Source organism: Heliangelus exortis, chromosome 3 (assembly GCF_036169615.1).
Source record: "Heliangelus exortis chromosome 3, bHelExo1.hap1, whole genome shotgun sequence".
Classification (NCBI taxonomy): domain Eukaryota; kingdom Metazoa; phylum Chordata; class Aves; order Apodiformes; family Trochilidae; genus Heliangelus; species Heliangelus exortis.
The window spans coordinates 13864077-13885471 of NC_092424.1; the positions used below are offsets into that span (position 1 = coordinate 13864077).

The 21395-nt window shown below is 45.1% G+C and overlaps 1 protein-coding gene across 2 annotated transcripts in view; it reads right to left on the bottom strand.

Moving 5' to 3' along the window:
- The window catches only part of MDGA1 (MAM domain containing glycosylphosphatidylinositol anchor 1), a 142064-nt gene that overhangs the window by 56267 nt on the left and 64402 nt on the right, over positions 1–21395 (bottom strand). For both annotated transcript variants that reach the window (XM_071739355.1, XM_071739354.1), the window contains exons 7-9: positions 18897–19166; positions 18171–18500; positions 15004–15297 (exon numbers count right to left, since the gene is read on the bottom strand). In XM_071739355.1, coding sequence (XP_071595456.1) covers positions 15004–15297; positions 18171–18500; positions 18897–19166 — 894 coding nt within the window. The remainder of the gene's footprint in view (positions 1–15003; positions 15298–18170; positions 18501–18896; positions 19167–21395) is intronic.

The following is a 21395-nucleotide window of genomic DNA, read 5'->3' on the forward strand; positions in this document are numbered from 1 at the left end:
GTGAGCTACTCAGCTGGGTAGTTCTGGGAATAAAGCAACTCATTGCCAGTGCAAACTAAGGAAATAGAAAAAAAATAAAAATCAACCCATAAAAAAGAAGCAAATGAGATTATTCTTCCAAAACAGAGAATCCACATCTTTCTCCTTATTTCAAAGTAAGAGTTTATTACAAGTTTTTCTTACCATCTACTCCAATTCCCTTGCTGTATTTTAGGTCTACTGTTAGTCCTACACATAAGTTTTTTTATGTCCTTGTAACCAACACTGTCCTAACCCCTGCAGTGGTTGTCAGGGCCACAGGGGGTCACATCCTTCTGATCACCACTGGGCTACAGCATTGCCTCACCCTCTATTTTCAGTTTGAAAGGTAAATGGGGATCACTACATGATGCCTCCACAGCTGCTTTAAAAACAGGTAGGCAAAGCAAGAGACAGCGAAGTCAAAAGTGTAAGTCTTGATTCAAGCACTAAAACAGATCAACTTTAATGATAGGATGGAAGGATCAGAACTGGAAAGGGAAGTGGTCCAAGCCAGAAAGAGCCTGGTAGAAGGAGGGCCAACCAAGGCAATTAAGATAATAAAATATTAGCCAGCACTCCTTAATATGTTTACTTGGAATTATTTGTCTGTACTAGTAAGCAAAAAGCATACATGGGGCAAAGCTAGACCAGGAAGAATTAATGCAGTGGTTCTCTGCTTATCTTATCCACCAGCTTCTCCATATAAAACAGGCTCTTCCTCAGCCTCTCCTTCAGGTTCATAGGGAATTTGGACCAAGGAGGAAGAACTCAGTATAGAACAACACCCGCTTCTCCATCACTTCTCTATTTTCTGCCTTGGAGTTCTGCTGGCAATTGTTTAATATCCTGCTCTGCTGTCACCATTACCCCATTTTTCCATCCTTCACCCTTGATTGATCTTGACTCATCTGAAGAAGATGACGACAATGAAACTGTAGCCATTCTGAATGAGGATGAAAGAATGCTCAAACTAAAAGATTTATGGCAAACGTTCAGTCTCATAGATGAAGCAGCTGAGGTCAACAGATTTCAAAGCAATTTTTCCCATAAGAATTAATGTAACAGGGGAGGTGGTGCATACAGGAACTTAAGAAATGCATGCAATTTGAAAACACAGAATCAGTATATATAACATAGTGAAAGGAGAGGCAAGAACATTTTTTACTGTAAGCATTTTTGCTGTCACTCTCTGGATGGTTACCTCTTCATCATTGTCATAATCATCTTCAGATGAATCAAGATAAATCAAATCAATCACAAACTAAGGATGGAAAAATGAGGATAGCTTCAGGTGCTCCGTCAGATGGAATGGCTGAGGTCTTTCAGGAGAGTGACCAGCTCCAAAAAGCCAGCTGCCAAACAGCCACCACCTCTGCCATCAAGTCCTGTCTTCCCCCTCCATCATTCATACCATTACCTGCATACATTTAGAATGTGTGAATTTCAGAAGTCCCTGTGTCCAACTCCTCCTCTATTAATATGAAAAAAATGCTTTATCTGTCATATCAGTAACTGTCATAGCTGCTCATGAATTCATGAGGATTGCTGGTTACAGAGGATCACCTCCCCACACCTTATTCCCAGAGCTGCTAATCGCCTCTGGAGACAGGAGAGGGTTCGGCAGTTCTGTTTCTTTAGGCCTGGATGACACTGCCCATCTCAGAGAAGGCAAGGACTCACTCCCCTGCTGGAAACCTCATGTCTTCTCTCTACATTGCTACTGTGCTTCCAGAGAAGCAGCAGCAGCACTCATTGCTGAGGCAGCCACAGCCCTGCAGCTCTCATCTCTCCCTGCATTAGGAAGAGCACCATCACTTCTGACAGCCACAGGTGGTGTGGGCTCCCAGAAATCACTCTCCAGGGCTTCAGAGTCTCCTCTGCAGCAGAGGGCAGAGGAAGGAGGCCAATGACAGAACTGGCAATCATTCAGGGACAGCAGCCTGCTCCCTTGACCTCCCCATCTGGCTCTCAGCTCTGTCCCATCTCCTCTGGACTTGGACCAGGGGAAGGAAATTTATTAACACTCCTACACACTGCTCTGACATTTGGTTTTCCAGGCTGCTTCTGTGGCTGACTTCAAACCAGACCAGGAAAACAAATGATGTGGAGGAGCAGCATCCCTGTAATGTGAGCATGTGCCTATCTCATACGCTTTCTCTTGTGGACTGAGAAGGAATTAGGCTGCAGCAAAGGCAACATGAAGGACAACTGGAAAGTACACACTCCATTTCTTCTACTGAAGCCTGGATTTTGGTCCAGTAGATACATGCTGGAAGCTCGTTCCATAAAGTTTCAATTGTTCGCATTCTCAGCTCTTGTGGAACACAAAAAGTAAGGCTGTAACCTCCCTTGTTCTCACCCATTGCATCAAGATCTCTAAGTGGATCCTCGTCTGAGTCAGTCCACCAGCAATTAACAGGCTGAGGGGCTGCATATGCACACACTGTCACATACAGCATGATCCTTCCAGCCTCTCTCTGGTAGGTAGTAATACCTCCCAGAATCAGATACTCCAGGTGAAAAGGACATTTTTGGACTAGTTTCAGCAATGACTGTTGACCCATCCCAGTGTGATGGGCAGAAAGAGGGTACAATTCTGTGCATGTCTCTGGAATAAATTTGCTTGGACTTAAACCTGGGAATATCTCTGAGTAAATATGTGATAAAAGCCAGAGATGATGCAAAGACAAGCTTCTCTGTGTCCTGCTTGTAAAACTGTCAAGATCTGTGCACCATGATCAGAATTCATCAGTGCAAAAACAGATGAACAACAGACTAACAGCAGATCATAAAAACCTTAGAAAAAACATAGAAAGTAGGAAAAGATGGAGGAAAACTTCATCTAGCCAAGTTTGTGACAGCATCCTGCAAACACCAGAGAAGATAAAATTATTCTATACCCTCCATGCATGTACTGCCTATGGGAGTACAAACATGAACCAAGTGGGTCAATGTAAGCAGAAGAGGGCTCAGAACTAACAGCAATAAGCCTTTTTATACCTCATTGATTCCAGAAAGAAACTCATGGAAGATGAATGTGGGAGGCAACTTTACAAGTTATAAAATGAATGATGATTAATATAGTTTTATGGATCTTTGGCAGACAAACTGGGTAGTGTTTGAGAAAGCAACAAGAAAAGTAACTGTCTTGTCATAACATCCTCAGGCACTCGAAAGATCCTGGCTTGCTTCCACACGAAAGACTAATTGAAGATGTAATACTATTCAGATGCAGCCCACATTAAGCAGATTAAAAACACATTAACTGGAAGAATTACAAAAGAAATTTTAAATGGGTGCATGCACCACTGAGATCTCTCTAGTGAGAGGGAAGACTTTCTCTAGGAAGTTCTCTCTAGTGATATCCCATATGAACCTCTTAAAATTATACCAATTCACATCTTCATTGAGGTCAAAGATCCAGCCAGCATATTAGCACAGCTAATGCTTATCAGTTATCAAGTCCCTCATTCAGGCTGTGTAGCCAACATCACAAATAACCACCTTCAGTGTCTGAATGACCTTACATCCACTCGCAGCTGGGGTGACTTTGCACAGACTTTGGCACAGCTCTGGGATGTGGCTTGTGCTTTCCTCTCTTCCCCCCCAGCAAAAAAGGCAGTGCTTTAGTGTGCAGTAACTGACAAACACCATCCCTGAGTGCTTATGTCAGGATAAGGTACCAACGTCTATAGAGGACACAAAATATGCAGCAGTAAATAACATACTAAGGAGATGCCTCACACAGGTCTCTGTCTCGGTTTGCTTAATGGAAAGGGCTTATGGTATTGAATTCAATTTATCTTGGACAATGTAAGGGTCTGGAAAGAAAACTGTTGAGGAAAGAATGTGTCACTCTTGTTAAAAAGGAGACAACAATCCAAAAGGAACCTGAGACGATGTAACACAGTGAACATCACTTTTCAAGTTAATTCTGTAATCCAAATATGTCCAAATCCTTGGATGACTAAGCCAAAGCTCCCTACATGTATTGTGAGATGGGCATCACCCTTGCATCTGCATCAGTGAGATCATTTTTGAAAATCTGTTTAACACAGGTGACAATGCTGCCAGAATGATGTTGAAAAAACCTGAGAAGAGAACTATAAAAATGAATAATGGGCTGGAAAACATGCCTTGCAGTGAATGGCTAAAGAGACTCTTTCTGTATTGTATACTGAAAAAAGGCTAAGAGATAACTTGTTCTGGTGTCTGAGACCAGATGAGGAAGAGACTGCTGATAACAAATAGTGCTTTATGTGAGAAGACAAAGGCATAAACAGACCTTATAGTTGGAATGAGGCGTAGATTAAGTCATGACAACTGAACCATGAAAGTAAAAAAAACCACTGGAACAACTTACTGAGGAACACACACTGAATACTCCGTCACTTCAGTCTGTGTGTAGATGCTACACTAAAAATGTACAAAGAGTCCAAGTTTAGATCCACAAAGGTAAACTCACCTTGGTTTTCAGGTCCACTAGTGAGAGAGACTATGCTTGATAAGTAACTAACTCTCCTGCCTAGACAAACAGCACAAAATTATCAGAAAGAGATTCAAAAAGCTTTTGCTTTCTCATAATGATCAGGAAGCTGGAGTCTCAGCATTTTGGGCAAGCAGGCTGGAGAACATAAGCTTCTACAAATGCTTTAAAAAAAAAACTCAAAACAAACAAAAACAAACAAAACCTCCCAAAAACAACAAGAAAAAAACCCCACCAAAACCAACCAACCAAACAAAAACAACAAAACCCAGTTGTCTTTCTCCCTCTTTTTAAAACCTGTAGGAGGTTTCATTTGCATCTTTTCATTTATACATGCAAATTCATTCCTAGAAAGCTAATCAAATGAAAACTTGCCCATTTCCATGCACCAACTTGGGCATCTGCAAGGCCTCATTACAAGCAGCCCAAGAGGAAGAGAAAAACTCCTAAACCATAAAAGAACATTTTGAGAGATGCTCTGTTTTGCTCTGACCTGGCCAATTGCCACCATCTTCTCATTCCTTTACACCCACTATGCTCTTTCCAGTAAACCACCTCAGATGGAGGGCTGCTCCCTTTCCCTCAGGCCACAGTTCATTTTACAGCAAGGCATTGGCAAAAGAGCCTGTATTATGAGCTGTGAACTGCTCAGAAAATCACAGCAGGCCCACGACTATTAAGCCCATCTATATTGCATTAAGTTGTTATTAGCTACTGCATTCTAGCTTATGATCAGGACAGTAAAATATCTCTTTGCAGTCAGCACTTGGTAAGGAAAATCCCTGTTCAGTGGAAATGCCACTATTATTTGTAGTTCTCTTGATCTCAATCACAGCCATTGTCAGAAACCCCAGTGAGTTTTGGCACTCCAACTGATGCCTCCCATCAAATGCTTGGCAGAATTGGGCCCAGATTTGCAGCATATTTGCAACAGATGAGATAGATTTACAGAACTTCTTTCATCAGACATGAAAACAGGTCACAACAGATCAACAGCCTACAAAGGGTAAACTAGAATGGCCTTTAGTTGCCACTCCTTGGTTAGCCAGCAGGGGTTTATCCCAGATGCTTCTTCCCCACATAAACAGAGTAATTTTCAGTCTCTTCTACAAGTTTGCAGCTTGGCAAACAAGCCTACAGTCTCAGAAGTCAGCTTCCTCCAAGTCAACAGAAATGAAACACCTCCCTGGTTTCCTGTGATCACACCTGACCCTAGAAACAAGCTCTCCAAAATGCAACAGGTCTGCATGCAACTAGGAAATTTAAGCACAGCTGTAAGTTCCTGGGATCAGTGAGGGTTTTGCTGGCTCATGGAGTTCATAAAAGAAAACTGACTGTTTTATCTCAAGTCCTGAAGGCCAATTAAATTTGAATCAGAAGCAAAAGCAGAGATAAGGAAGGAGTGTGTGCATGCACATGCTTGTGTTTGCAATAGAGAGGCAAGGAGGAACACAAATCAGGAACAATATGAAATGAAACAAGGTGAGGGGGTGTGCACATTGGAGATGTGAACTCAGCTCACTGAGAAAACACTTTCCTGGCTCCAAAGAAAATACAGTTTCTTTCTCAGAGACTGGCAACTGGGAAAGCATAAACTAGTAACCGAACAGCTGTTTCCCCACAGAAACCTACAAAGCTTCCTAAAATCTGAACTGTCAGCCTCCCAGTGGAGTATCCCAGCACAGAACTGGCATCAGGAAAACTTGCTGTGGCTGGGATGAAGAGAAGCTTGTGCACCTCCAAAATTTAATTCACATTAAATCAGATTCCATATACAAATAAATATAATTGATGCCCTTTCAGAGCTGGTGGTCAGGATGGTCACCGGTAACTGAAATTCAGAAACCCCAGTGAAGGGGTTTCAGTTTCCTACTGGATGCTAAATCCCTCATAGGTGCTGCTTGATATATTTTATGGCCTAAAGAGAAGCAAATCACACAGTCACAACGCCAAGACACCAGGTAGCTCTCTCTGGGAAAGATGCAGGGGGAAAAGAGCCTCTGCTCCCCTGACACAGGTCCTGAGTCAGGTCTGATGCCCCTGTGCTGCCCTGCAGGTGTGGACAACTGTTTTCACTTCTCTGCCTCAAGTGGTTGGGCAGAGACTGAGAGTTACAATGAGAACATGAATAATTTCTTCGGCCAAATTGGTGTCTTCCTGGTTCCTCCAGAGTGTCCTGGTCTGTGGTATCTCTCTCCCCACAGCTGGACACGCAGCATTTTTATTTCCTGGTTGCCAAGAGCCAGAATTTGACAGGGACAGGGCATCCCTTCCTTTCCTGTCCTGTGACCCTTGCCTTAAAATGAGAGCTGGAAGCAGTTTTTGAGTTCCCTTCACCTACTACCTCCCTTACTCCATGTCTCCTGATGCCAGTGATACCATGCAGCTCACACACTGTACAGTCCATGCACAGCATTGCAGAATGCCCAGCACAAAGCATTTGAGAGGATTCTGGGTCTGTTTTTTATTCCAACAAGTTGCCATATAGCTAAGTTCTACAGGGAAAATAGCTGCCATGGCAGCAAGAGCTTAAAAGGAGTGTCTGAATTAGAACAATACTGGATCTGGTGTTCAGACCTGAAAGGACCACAGTAGGTAAGCAATTGCCTAGAGAGAGATGACCAACACTGTCTGCCACCCACTGTGTCTATACAGCTCCTGTTTCTCCATTCCTGACAAAACTATATAGCTTGGATGTCTCTCTTGATAAAATTAAGTTGCTCTTCCCAGAGAGTCTGGCCAAGAAACAGGATAATGGCAGCTTATAGAAAGCGTATGTGTTTCTCCCAGCAATATCTGAGAAATTGATTAGCCAATTTAAACCAGTTCTCTTCTGAACAAACAAATTCATCTCTCTAGGCAAGGAGCTCTCACACTGGCTTTTACTCAACCTATTATTACAACCACAGAGGTGTTTAGAGATGAGCAACGAGCTGCACAAAAGCTGAACAGTGCAGGCCAGCCACAATCTCATGTAGCAGACCCTTTTTAAGGAAGGCTCCCACTTTTCCTGATACATGTATCTGGGTATCATCCTCTCTTCTTTCACAGTCACTTACCCGAGGCACAGCGAGGAGGCCTCCCAGTACTTCACATCTGACGTGTGGTGCCACAGACTGAACAGCTTTGAAAAATCTGCTCCCCAGCCTCCACTGCTCTGGTGAATTCTGCCTGCCATCTGGACCTTTTGCTTTAGATCTCAAGGCTCCTATATCTCCTGGCCACCACAGCATGCAGACATACTCTGTCAGACCAATTTTAATCAAAAAGGTAAATCAGGAAAGCTCTTGTGGTGCAAGGGAGACCTCCCAAGAAAATCTTGGTGCAGGGCAGCACATGGGAACCTTCCCCACAAGGCAGCAAGCAGAGCAAGGGTCCTGCAGAGCAAATCCTAATTGCTACACACTGAGGGGAAAAATTTTGGCCAGCCAAAATTTATAGAACTGCTTTACCTTGTGAAAGACATTTTTTTTCCAAAGCTGTGTACACTGAACAATACAAAAAATTGCACAGAGAGCCCTGGGGCTTTGCTCTGCCCCAGACCACCCAAAGGGGGTCACAAAGAAGAAGGCTTTAACTAAGCATCCTCAGTCTGTGAAGAGTACCTGCCCATTTAATGCCACAATGCTGGCAGGAGGGTAGGGACAGCAAGTCCAAGACAAAGAGGAGCCATCCTCTTTTCAGCTATGTTTGGTACAACCAAATCTAAAACCAGTGGAAGTGCTGCCAGAGCCTCCATCTGCCAGGTTCCAGGACCAAGAGATGGTAATTGCTAAAACAAACCTGAGGCCAGCTAAGCCTCCATGGTTGTTACTGTGCTCTGAACCGTGGCCATTTGGGTTTCCAGCCATGATGGGAGTAAAACCAGTTCCTCCTTCAGTCTGTCCTTAGTCTGACAACTCTAATTAGTTGTTAGCAGCCCAGGCACTGGGAATCAGAGTGAGCAATCCTAACACCACACCACAGGGCTAGGCACACAAACACAAGCTCTAAGCAACTTAATCCCAGACACAATACCGCTGGTGGAAACTGTGTTGGTAATCAGGAACAAAACCCTCTGCTCTTAATAGGGGGAGTGAAGGGATGCTGTGTATCAGTGGAAGCACAGAAATAACATGTACACTTTCAGCTTAGTCACACAGACCTCCATACAACAAATTAGGGGATAATCAGGGAAGATTTCCAGCAAAGTGGAACCAGAGATCAGGTCAGGCTTTACTCACACTGGTGGTTCGAGGTTATGGCCATGTCTGCAAACTGTTTTCTTTTTTTTGCTAATGAAAGTCTCCAGGTTTGCAAATACTGAACTTGTACAAGACACAGTTTTCACGTGACTCTGAATACTGACAGACCTTCCCCAAAACACCAGTTCATTTTTCAGACTGTAGTGTTTTAAAATGAACCAGAGCATCCCAGAACTCTGGTACAAGAGCCATACCTCCCTCTCTTAAGAACAAGACCTATAACATGTATGACAGTGATACTGAAGCATGAATGGATGGCCAAGACACTGTAATGGTAGAAAAAAAAGATTAGCATGGTCTGCCCTCCAATGAGCTCCTGAACTGTGCTTCTCAGCTTGGAGGAGGGTGTCAGGATGGACTTCACTGATGAAAATAATAAAACAGGCACTGTTAACAAACATACTCAGGACTGCAACCAGCCAAGTCTAAAATTCTTAGCAGATGGCTCCATACTCCAGGTCACACAGCCAAGCAGCATGACAAATAAGCCAGCTCAGTCACAGCTATGGGTCAGCTTTGGCCACAGTCTCGTTTCTCTTGGACTCCCTTCACACAGGAAGGAAGAACTGTAAAGAGCTCTCAGGAGCCAAAAGCCCAGTCCTAGCCACACCAAGGAAACATCTCCATGCCAGGAGCATGTCTCAAGAGCACTTTTAATGGAGCAGTTAATATCCAAGCTTATGCTTCAAAGGGGCCAGCAAAGGCACCAGAAAAGAGCACTGACATTGAGCAATGACTTCAACAGTTGATCGAAACAGCTTAATGCATTTCCAGCTGCATGGATCCAGCAATGTTTCTTACTTATTTACAGCATCACCCCTCCTTCTCCTCCATGCTCTTTAGTTTGCTACACAGATAACAGGGGAAATTGATGCAGACTATTGCCTGCCTGATGTACAGCTTTGCCAATGGGTTCAGTAGGATTTTAAGGAGGAAAAAGTCAACAGCATGTGACCAGGAATAACATTTGCCAGCATGTGAGCTTGAATAGGAAAACATACCTGTGCCCACTTGGACATTAGTTTAAGTGACAAGGGCAAAAGATGCTGCAGCAGGACATATTCTGCACATATTTCAGGTCAGGGCAGAGGTAGACCTGCTGATCACTTGCCCTATGGTAATACCTATATCCAGGTCTGTGTAACATCTGCCCCTTAGTCACAGTAATTAGCCATCCAAAGAGAATGACACCCTGCTTTCCTGATTACAGATTATACTACACTTTGAAGATAAAATAATTCACCTGGTGCTTAAAAACCCTATCTGGTGGCAAAAGTCTCTAAGGATAATAATCTTTGGAGATCTGAGAACCACAGAATGGTTTGCATTGGAAGGGCCTTTAAAGACCATCTAAGTCCAAGTGTCTTGCATGGGCAGGGAGACTTCTAATTCAAGTTAGACCAAGTTGCTCAAAGCCCCATCCAGCCTGGCCTTGAACACTTCTGGGGAGGGTGCAAACACAATTTCCCTGGGCAACCTGCTCCAGTGTCTCACCAGCCTCTTAGGAAAGAATTTCTTCCTAATGTCTAACCTAAATCTCTCCTCTTTCAGTTTAAAGCCATTCCCTACATGCCCTTGTAAAAAGTCCTTCCCCAGCTTTTCTTCAGACCTCTTCAGGTACTGGAAAGCTGCTATAGGGTCTCCCTGGAGCCTCCTCTTGTATGGACATCAATCTCATATGATTGTGGACTACTATTTTGGATCCAGAAGAGGAAAAATTTGCAGACCATGTTATTCCAGGAAGGAGACTCTCAGATTAATTCCTTTTCTATTCTTTCTTCCTGCTGATAATTCACATGCAGTGTGACCCAAAGATGTGAACGAGAATCAGCTTTCAGACTTCACCATTCAAAACAAGATGAACCCTACATAAGTATCTTCTCTTATTTCTTCCCTTATTTCTCTGGGCATTCGGAGACACCAAAACTTCTGCCAGAGACAACAATGGCACCATCAAAAGTCTGTTTATCTAATAATCAGAATTTGGTGAACTAATTAATGTTAATTAACCCATTAACTCAATAGAGGACATAGGGGTGGTCTGCTACCAGGCTTTGGTGGTTATCCAAAGAGAGAGATCACATTTACATGATCACACAAGGGCCAAGACACCGAGTACTGTGAGGGAGGACAAACATCCATGCAAAAATACTGGAGTAGTTCTAGCAAGGATCCACTGTTATGAGGAAGACATGGTTCATCTGGACTTTGCACTGCCCAGTAGTTTATGACATGCTGTTCAGTACTGACAAAGCATCAGAGCTGACACAGCATCCATCAAACAGGAGAATGTACTAGGTCTGCAATTTACACCACACTGTTCTATAAGGTTCTAACAGAACAAACATAACATTCACCAAATACCACAGTCATCTCAAGAGCCAGTTCTAGCAACACCTAAAGTTTAGAGCTACTTTGTAATTCACGCAAATGCTATTTTGACCAGGCTTTTAGGACATGTGGCTTATGCATTTTTTGCAAATTTTTATTATGTAGTTGCTAAATCTGTATCTACATAGCATCCTCTTCACTGATCCACTTTATATGTTCTTACTTTCTTCCTTCCATACATAGTGGCTCAAATGACACTTTGTATTCTAAAACACAGACTGCTGCACATTTTTAAGCCCAGTGTGTGTTTTATAGCCTTATGCTGTCTCACCTACACAGGGTGACCCAGCCCTGATTTTAAACCCACATCTGCAGAGGATTCATTTTTTCTGCTGGATTTTTTCTTGAGCAAGTAAAAAACCTGAGAAGGCCTGAAAAAAAGGCCTTGAACATTGCATTAGCAGTAGCATTGATATTATTAACAACAGCACTGCTCTCCTGTTACTGGTTTTATTTCAAGATTTCAAAGTGGTGTGTTTATTATGCCCCACAAATCATTGAAGAGATGGGTCAGTCTCGCTTGTGTTTTGAAGACATGGGAAAAGATAACAAGAAATTGTCACTCAAAGTGTTAGCCAGATTCCCTGGAGTTCTGACAAGCCCAGTCTCTTGCTCTAACCAGCATACAACATTTATTCATCCTAACCACAGAGCTATAGGGCTGCAAGGACTTTCATGAACTTAATAATCTTACGCAGCTCTACAATTCAGTCCAGGAAGAGAGCAGACCACCCAGCCTGTTGATGAAAGACAACTGTAGCTCATATGATAAAAGGAGAGCAACATTTTCTGCTGCAAAATACAAATTATATTAAAAAACCCAAATTTCAGGGTTTTTTTCCATACCACTATCTTGTTCTTTTTGTCTTTTTGCTCTGTTTCCACTACTGCAGAGAAGTTGATAAAGTCTATTTCTGGACTAGTTTGTTACAATACAGCACTATAAGCATAAGGGTGAGGGGAGAAAAAGAAAATAAAAGAGAAACACAGAGAGAGGTTTTGACATCTAATCAGATCTGCTGTATTGATTCTGCAACTTTAGCTTTTGAGCAAATCTGAGAAACCACCACATTATCACCCAGAATTCGTTCTTCCCTTGAGGGAGCTGGTTCAAAAGGAGCTCACACTGACACGTGAACAGGCAGGCACACACACCCGTGCTGATGCACACCCCATCCATGTGGCTCCCCGAGGGGACACACAGGCTCAGGAGGCAAGGGGAACACTCATCACAGAGGCTGCAAGGGCCAGACAATCCCCATTTCCAAGAAGATGAGAACTCCAAAGCAAGCCACCGGATTAATGAGCCACGTAGGCTGGAGAGCAGCCTTCCAATTCACCCCCACACACCTTCCAGCTGCCATGAGGGATAAAAAAAGGGATAGGAGACTGTGCTGTTTGCTGGGTTGTTCTTTGCACGGGGGGAAAGAGAGGTGCCCTATAAATGGGACAAGGGTAATTCTTGCCCTACTTTCTTGATTCAGAGTTTGTTTTTCATGGTGCACAAATTGACAGCTCTGAAACCAGAGCTGCCTCCTCAGACCCAGGACAGGCAGTGCCATTGTGAGCTCCCTCTACAGATCCCAAGGGGAAGGCAGCAGCTCAGTCCAGCAAACACTAAGCTACACATCCAGCTCCAACTGGAGGGTAAACAGAATAGATGAAGAAATAAAGAGGGCAATTTGGGTGGGTTGCTGAATGGACTATGCCACCATTACTTGGGTGAGATAACAATAAAGCATTGTTTGGCCTGGGGAAGAGCTATAGGAAGAGTACATTGAGTTATTTTTCACACAGAAGTTCATCACGTCTTTGCCTTCTTGGGTGTCACATCAAGGGCTTTGCCCCAGAACAGCTTCTGGTTTCTAGCTACCATCTTTCTTGAATAGGGAGTTATGGCCTCCTCTGCCAGCCCAAGATTCAGGGCTGTGATTCCCCTCCTGACTACCCAGGAAGCTTGATTTCATCCTAGGCTAAGCACTGCTGTTCTGTCAGCAGGGGCAATGAGGGTCAGTGGAGACCACAGATCTTATAAACATCAACACCAGGGCTGGAGACACCAACAGATCTGTTAGTTCTTTACTCAAAAGTGAGATTTTACATGAAAGAGGACTATAGGAAAGCTGGGAAGGGGTTTTTCACCAGAGAAGGTAGTGATAGAACAAGGGATAATGGTTTTAAACTGAAAAAGGGTAGATTTGGGTTAGATATTAGGAAGAAATTCTTCACCATGGGATTAGTAAAATACTGGAATAGGTTGTCAAGTGACGTCGTTGATGCCCCCCTCCGGAGGTGTTTAAGGCCAGGTTGACTTGTGCAACCTGTTCTAGTCCCATGCAGTGGGGTTGGATCTTAATGATCTTTAAGGTCCCTTCCAACCCTAGCCATTCTATGATTCTATGATTTTGTTGCATCTCTCATCAGTTCCTGGGGTGACTGAGAGTCCCTGCCACACTCCATACACCTGCCTCACCCTGTCTTCCAAAAAAGATTAAACCAAGACACACATTTCCAGCCTGCTTAAGGGAAGCTTCTCCACACATAATTACCTGTATGGAAATCTGCACATATTTCTCTGTCCCCATCCTGTAATATAGTTCCTGCCATGCTCCTGAATCGACAGAAATCATTTTAAAAAGGGATCTCTGAATACTCAAAGCGCCTACAGAATTTGGCATCCCTCTGTTACTGCTGTGCTCCCAACAGCTCGCATCTGTCAGCACTGTCTGGTTGGCTTCAGCCAGGTTATTCACTCTGGTCTCACTTCTTCTCTTCCTGGGAAGCGAGCCCAGGAGGAGTGTGGCAGCGTGTCTAATGAGTGCTGCTCTGCTGTGCATGGAGCCTCCTCAGCCATGGCCCAGAAGCAGCATGCCCTGGTGCAAATTAACCTGTTCCCTACATTCCCTGCATTTCCTACCCATCCCATACCTGCCTGATCTGCACTGCTCAGAGGGCTCTGCCGGAGTTTAGCAATTGCTCCATCCTGATCGGATGAGGTCTTTAAGGAGGTCTACAGGCCCAGCTCCTTCCAGACTGAGGCATTTTGCCCAGCTGCCTTTCTCCTGTGTGATTCAAAGTCTTAAAGGACAGAGACCAGCCCCCCACCTGTCAAAATACATCTCAACAGCATAAGAGCTGAGCCAGCACTCACTCCTCTGGAGGGAGATACCACTGCAGGGAAGGATGGAGACAGTCACCCAATGCAGGCACCAGCAGCATCCAGCCCTCCCTCCACATTCATCTTTGTGCACAGATATTACCTTGAAGTGGGGCTGGGAGCACCATCCGTGGCTAAAATCACTCAGTGCAGCACAAGCTAAGAATCAGTTTTCTGTATGGAAACCACTTGGTTTCCACATGTCCATGCAGTCCATATGTCAGTCTTTGCTTTCCAGGCAAAACGATGCAGGCATGTTGAGAAAAGACAGCTGGGGTGACTAAACTGAAGAAAGGGTTGTGGGGTGGAAATGGGCTGACAGCCATTTCCTACCTTTTGAGTGCTCGACCTGACAATCTTAGTAATGTACCCTGAAGGTATCTACACATACATAACACACACAAACACTCACCTGGTAAAGCAGGGAAATGGAAAGCGTTGCGTACAAACACAGACAAGACCTCTCCCTTCCACTCACCACACACTGGCCATACAATATCCTGCCCTTAGCATTGTGCAGCCAAGCTGACTAAATACAAAGTGTGCAAAGGGCCCCAGATGAAAGAGATGTCTCTGCTCAGCCCAGTAAGAAAGTTCAACTCCACTTGAGGCCGGAACTGAGTGTGCCAGCCCTGCTTAGCCCACAGGCTTTTGTGGACACAGGTGTTCAAACAGGCATTCCAGTACTGTACAGTTATACTCACACTGCACGTTGAGCTGCACCAGGGCTTCCCGGGGTCTGATGTTAAAGCCATTGTACCTGGCTGTCTGACACTTATAGGTTCCACTCATTTCTCGGCTCACGCTCTCCAGGCGCAGCTTCCCATCATACGTCTCCATTGTCATTGTCCCTGAAGGCATCGGGGTTTCCTTATCTACCCGGGACCAGATGATGGGTGGTTTGGGCTTCCCTCGAACTTCACATTGAAGCTCAGCTCTGGAGCCCTCCCGGACAGTGATTGTGGACTGGCCCTTAGGGACACTGATGGTTGGTGGCACTAAAAGAGAGAAAAGAAGCAAATAATTTTACACCGAGTTTCCAGCAAGCAAGGAACATTCTCAAGATGCTGCTATTTGAGTCATACCAACAGCCCTAAACTGCAAAGGTTTCCACTTGACAACCCTATAGGCACACACTGCCCATTTAAGTTATCCTACAGGGTCTGAAGCTGCAAGGGATTGAGGAAGAGCTCAGCTTCTCCAACTATGTATCCCAATACCAGTGGCAAGTGCCAAAAGAGCTGGCACATTCCCCCAGCTCCAATCCTTCTGGTTGCAAAATACTGTTCTGCAGCAGGGCTAGCACCAAGGAATGCAAAGGCAAAAGTCTCTTTCACTCATTTTTCAGTTTTTGGTCAGTGAATTTCCTAAGTAGAATTGCAGTCTTCTGGCCAAGAAATAAGAGTTGTATCTGATGATGCATCTAGTCCCCTTAACCAGGTCAGATCAAACCAAGACTTATAGGGTTAGTGCTTGTAGATGACATTTCCAGCCTTATCAGATGTCCAGGATCCCTGCTTGTTCCTAAAGCACACCAAGGAGCCAGCTCTGTTAAGAGTCTTTGCTCACTTTGCCTTGCAATTCACAGGGCACTGCTTACTGTTGGTTCACTTGAGTGAGAGATGGGTCCCAGCAAAGATCACTTCTGCCATCCCTTCCAGGCTCGGAAGAGCTCACTCAGCAGAACCCCTGCTGAGCCAGGGCTGGAGCTGGTGGCATGCTAATACTAAAAAAATACCCAGCTGACAAACTGACAAACAAACATTGCTGATAAACAAAGCCCAAAAGAAACCCAGTGACTACATCTAAAGGGTGCATATGTGTCAGTGGAAGAGGTTTGCTCCCCAACACTATCAAGAACCTAGGAAGGGGATGTTTATGCTAAACCACATGTAATATTGACATTTTATTTGTATTAGGCTTCAGAGCTAACAGTTCAACTGAAGTAAATATGGCCGTGGTAATTTTTTTAAAGCTCCTTTTTTAGCCCTTCCTGCTGACAGAGGTGACACTTGAATTGAGACTTCAATCACTGCAAGGGCCACATGCTTCATCTTCCATTTAAATGGAAGTTTAGAACTACGGAGGCTGCAACAAGCTGGTCTGACCACTATTAGCTCAATTCAGCTCCAGCAAAGGAGAGTGTTCTTCAGGAACTGCTCCAGCAAAGGAGAGTGTGCTATAGGTATTGCACATGTTACAGCCCACAGCTGCTTTATGAGCAAATTTAGGATGGCTCCAGCCCAATCTCCCACTGTGCTGACCTTCTTATGCAACAGGGAGGCCACATTTTCAATTTTCAGGTCTCCTGTGGGCTGGGGAATCTCATCACACCCTGTCCTGCACAGTGCAAAGGGATGACAGCACTCAGCACCTGAGACTGTTGGCAGCCGCTCACCTGGCGAGAGGCAATTTTCTCCATGGGGAAAAGCTATTTTGAAGCCATTTGAAGATTTTTTTATTTTTTTTTTTTAATTACAGCTATCTTCTCAGAGCCTCTCAGTGGAGGCCGACACCTTGGTGAGCTCAGGCCTTGCTCAGTGAGGAAACGTGGACCCACCACTTCCACTCTCCTGCTCTGATCCCATGCTTTGGGGACAACCTGCTGGGTTTTTATGTGGGAACACATGTTGGAGGAGGCTCGTTGCCATTCATGGGGATGCTACAAGATGGGCAACCTTGGCTGCTGCATGGGGAGCTGCTCTGGTAGGGATGGCTGGCGTGGCCCAATATCTGCACCATCAGACACTGTCCAGCCTTTTGGTAGAATCATCCAGTGACTCCTAAACCTTCATTGCCTCCTACCCTTGCAGTCTTAAACACAACTGCACTCTGCCATCTAGTGATTTTGGGCAAAAAAAGATTGCTTCTGGAGGAGCAGCCACACAAGTTCAGGAGAGCCAAAGCATGAAAAAGCAGTCACAGCACCTTCTGCTGGGGAGTTGAAGTGAGCAATGTCCTGAATCAAAACAGACCAAGTTGGCCAATGGATCCAGCACAACTAGGGACTGAGAAGAAGCTTTCCATGATGTTCCAGGACAAAATTTGTTGGCAGCTGGCTCCCCTCAGGAGTCCTCATCAGATTACTAGCCCAGTGCTGCTTTCTCCTGTACCTTTAGGGTCCCGAAAAGGCAGCAAGATGACATGAATGTAATGGAGAGCAGATCTGGACCTGTTATTTCCCCAGAAGCAAAAAGGTAGCTCTGAGACCCTGAATTTCAGTCCCCAAGGTGATTGACAAACACAGATTAGTCCTGTCTTCACCAAGCCATGGGGTGAAGTTTTGACCCCAGTTTTCAAGGAGGGAGACATTTATAACACTTGGGCTCCTACAGAGAGTGCAATTGCAATCTGTCTTGGGCAATCCAATAAACATTAAAGCTCTTCACAGAATTTGCTATGACAGATGATACCAATCTCCTGTCCACAGCTCTGAAAAAAGGAACATTCCTTATAAGCAATACCAAAGGGAGGAAAGGGCAGCTTGCTTTCTGTTTCACTCCCTAAGCAAAGCGACGTTTGAAATGGTATTTACCATCCCCCTTCCTTCCTTCACAATTTGGAGGCCTTTCTGAACAATCACACTCTATACCCATCTCTGTAGCTTTGACTGGACTGCACTGTGGACTTTTCATAGGGAGAGAACATAAAGGAAGATCTGCTTGGCATGTAACACATCTGGCAAATGAGCTGTAACTGTCACCTGTTTCCAGTTTCAGCCAAATGCTTGTCTGACAATGTAAGACTTTTCTCCATTGGGATTCAAGACAGTCATTTGTGGTCCTTCAAAAAGCCAGAGGTATGGGAGCAGGGGTCAGCTAGTGATGCAAACCACTCCTCTGAGCTCTCCAGCTGCCTTAGAGAGACTCACCTGTCTCCGAGGAGATGTTCACCTCCACACTGAGGTCAGGAATGGGTGCTCCTTGGAAGGTAGCCACACAGAGGTAGGTGCCATAGTCACTGAACCTCAGGTCAATGATCTCCAAGCTGCAGGTCACAGGTGGGAACTCAGGGTCATTCCGGGTGATGAGCAACCGGTCTGAGAATCTGGCTGGTTTCCCATTCTTGTACCAGAAATAGACAACCTTCTCCTGGGGAACAGCATCTACATGGCATGAGAGCTTCAAGTCCTGTCCTAACTGGATGGTCTCACTCTCTTTGATCACATCAGGGGTGATTTGGAATGTGGCATTCTTCATGGCTGGGATGAACACAAGTGCAAAACCAGTTAGGGACAGCAAAGTGTCTTGCATGGGACAGGATAACAGCTCTTTGCTGCTCATGAAGGCAATGTCTCCATGCAAAACCTGTCTGAAGCCCTCCCTCAGATACATTCCCACAAAATATCCCCAGGGATTTGCATCAGGTGGTCTGTGATCGTTTTCCAATCCAGAATGGTGCTACAGCCTGGAATGAGTCTGCAGGCAGTTCTAGCACAACTGTTGCTCTGGGGAGCAGAGAACCTTGCACGGGCACTACTCTAGAATACTCACTGCTGCTAAGTACCCCACTCACCCCCAGCTGTACAAGAACAGACAGGAGAAATGCAAATCTAGCTCCTTCACCCTGAAAAGCCATGAGAAAAAAAGGAACTTACACCGCACCAGCAGGTTCACTGTCTTCTTTGCTGGGTTCCCCACATTGTTGATGGCTGTGCAATTGTAATAGCCAGAGTCTTCCACACGGATCCTCCAGATGGTGAGGTTGCCTCCTTGCACAAGGCTATTGGGAGGCATTGGTCCAGGAGAGTGAGACCAAACCAGCTCTGGCAGTGGGTCACCACCCATCAGAGAGCACTGCATAGTGATGTTGTCACCAGGGTTGACCACCAGTGTCTCATTGACAGACAGCTTCAGAGCAGGCGGGGCTGGAAGAGTATAAAGAGGGACACTTCTGAGCTTTAAAAAGACCCATTTGCTTGCCTGTGCACAGCTTCATCCTCTCTAGGATTGGAAGAAGGACAGTTTGAGTAGGGAGAGATGGATGTGTTCATCAGCTCACTACAAATATAAAGTGTTTGTGAACCTAAAGCATGATCATCACCGTTCTTTGAGCTAGAGCACTCTGCTGTGTTATGGCTGGGAAACACTGAAGTCAGGACCTCACACCACCCCAGAACAGAGGCCATACCTAAAACACTCTACCACAAGTGCTTAGCATTGGGGCATAAGCTAGGTATGATATTTTAGCAGTGCTCAGTGCATGTTCTCCAGGGCTTAGGGCTCAGGTCAGAAAAAAAAAGCCTGAAGAATTTCCTTTGCACAGGTAGGAGAGGCCACCAGACAAAATTTAACAGCGGAAAACCCAAGGCTAAAGGCTTCTTGCCTCCTGATACAAACAACTGCAGCAAGGCAGGAGGGCAGTGGAAAGCCACTGTGGTTCTGCACTACTTATCCACACTGCATGCAGCCCACCCCCCTGCAGACACCACAGTGCCTTCTGTTAACTCCCCTGACTCTAGGCAGCTTCTGCAGAAGCAGCACTGGAGAAAAGGTTCAGCTGATAGCTCCTGCTAGAGAACCAGTATCTCCCTTGCTGCAATGCTATTATAGAAATCACAGTTAGTCTGCTTATGCCTTGGCCAGAAACAGCAAGACTGAGCCCTGAGGAAAAAAAAAAAAAAAAAAAAAAAACGGCAGGAGAACAAGAGATTCATTGTCACATGGCACAGGAAGTTGCAGCCATGGATTGAGCTTGGTATCTCAGGATCTGATCCAAAGCACACTGGGAAGCTCACTGGGATGTCAGTGTTTGCTGGATGGTTCTCACAGTCCCAAGGGAAGGTCAAGAATATCAACAGGTTCATGCCCAGTCACAGCCTGTTCCTCCTTCCTTGACCATGAGAACAACCTGATGGAGAGATGAAGGAGAAAGGGCAGGCTCAGAGGAGACTGCTTGAACTGTTTTTTTGATCAGTTGGGATTAAACCATTACTCCCATCAGAGTTGCCATCCCAAGAAAAAGTTTGGGGAAAGGTCTACCATTAAAAAAGGACCTCAGCTGTCCTTAAGACAGCCTCTCAGCTGAGAGGCCTGTCCATCTCTCACACCCAACCAGACATCTTAGCGAGGCAAATCATTTTCCTTGTAGCTCAGAGCCTGACACAGAGGACCAGGACCTGCCTGTACCACAAGAGACCATGAACAGAAGCTCTGCACCCACTTTTAACCCCATTCTCCTCCACAGGTGTCAAATACCCCTTTCTATAGACCTGGGAGCTATATATCAGGTCACAGGGATTGTCCCTCATGCACAACTGAACAAATGAGACTGATTCAGAAGGTCTAGATGACCTCTATTTTTAATACCCCAGTACCTGGTTTTGGTTTATTTTTTTTCTGCACCCTTCTCACTACATCCCCCTCTAGGAACTGATCCAAAAAACCTCTTTGGTATTTTCTATTTCATCCCATGAAAAGCCCTTTAAAGGCCTTGTCAACATCATCATTGACTCCATCCAGGCAGAGCTGAGAAAGTAGCAGTCCCCAGTACAAAGGCAGGGAGTATGTTTTAAGTAAGAGCAACAATAATGCAAAACAAGACATTGTTCCATATTCATGAAGCCTGACTTAACAGCATCATTATTTCTGCCTCTTCTCTCCCTGGACCCTGCGTTAATGAGCTGTGCTGGGTTTGTGTTGGATCTCTGAATTACAGCCCATACAAACAAGGTGAGGAGGGCTGCTCCTGCCTCAGCACCAGCACCGTAATTCAGCAGCACAACTCCTGCCATGCTGGGATATTGCTTTGGTGCATTGAATCAAATGTCTACTCCCTGGCCAGGGCATATGCTATTTGTGCCAGAGGTGGCCAGCTGTGCCTAAGGAAGGAGGTGGCCAGCAGTTGGAGTCCTTGGATTTCAGGAGGCCACACTGACAGGGCTCTTTGCTGGAGTCTTGGAAACAGTGTGCAAGGGTTAACGGGCACTAATCAGAAAAGGAAGGATTTGTACATCTCCTCCAAGCTCCAGATGTTTTCACAAGACACTATGAAGCCCAGGAATGCAATAGCTCAAATCACTATGGTCAGGCAGGACACAGTCCTGTCACCAACAGGCTGCCAGCTGAGTGTAGCTGACACCAAAACACTGTTCCTG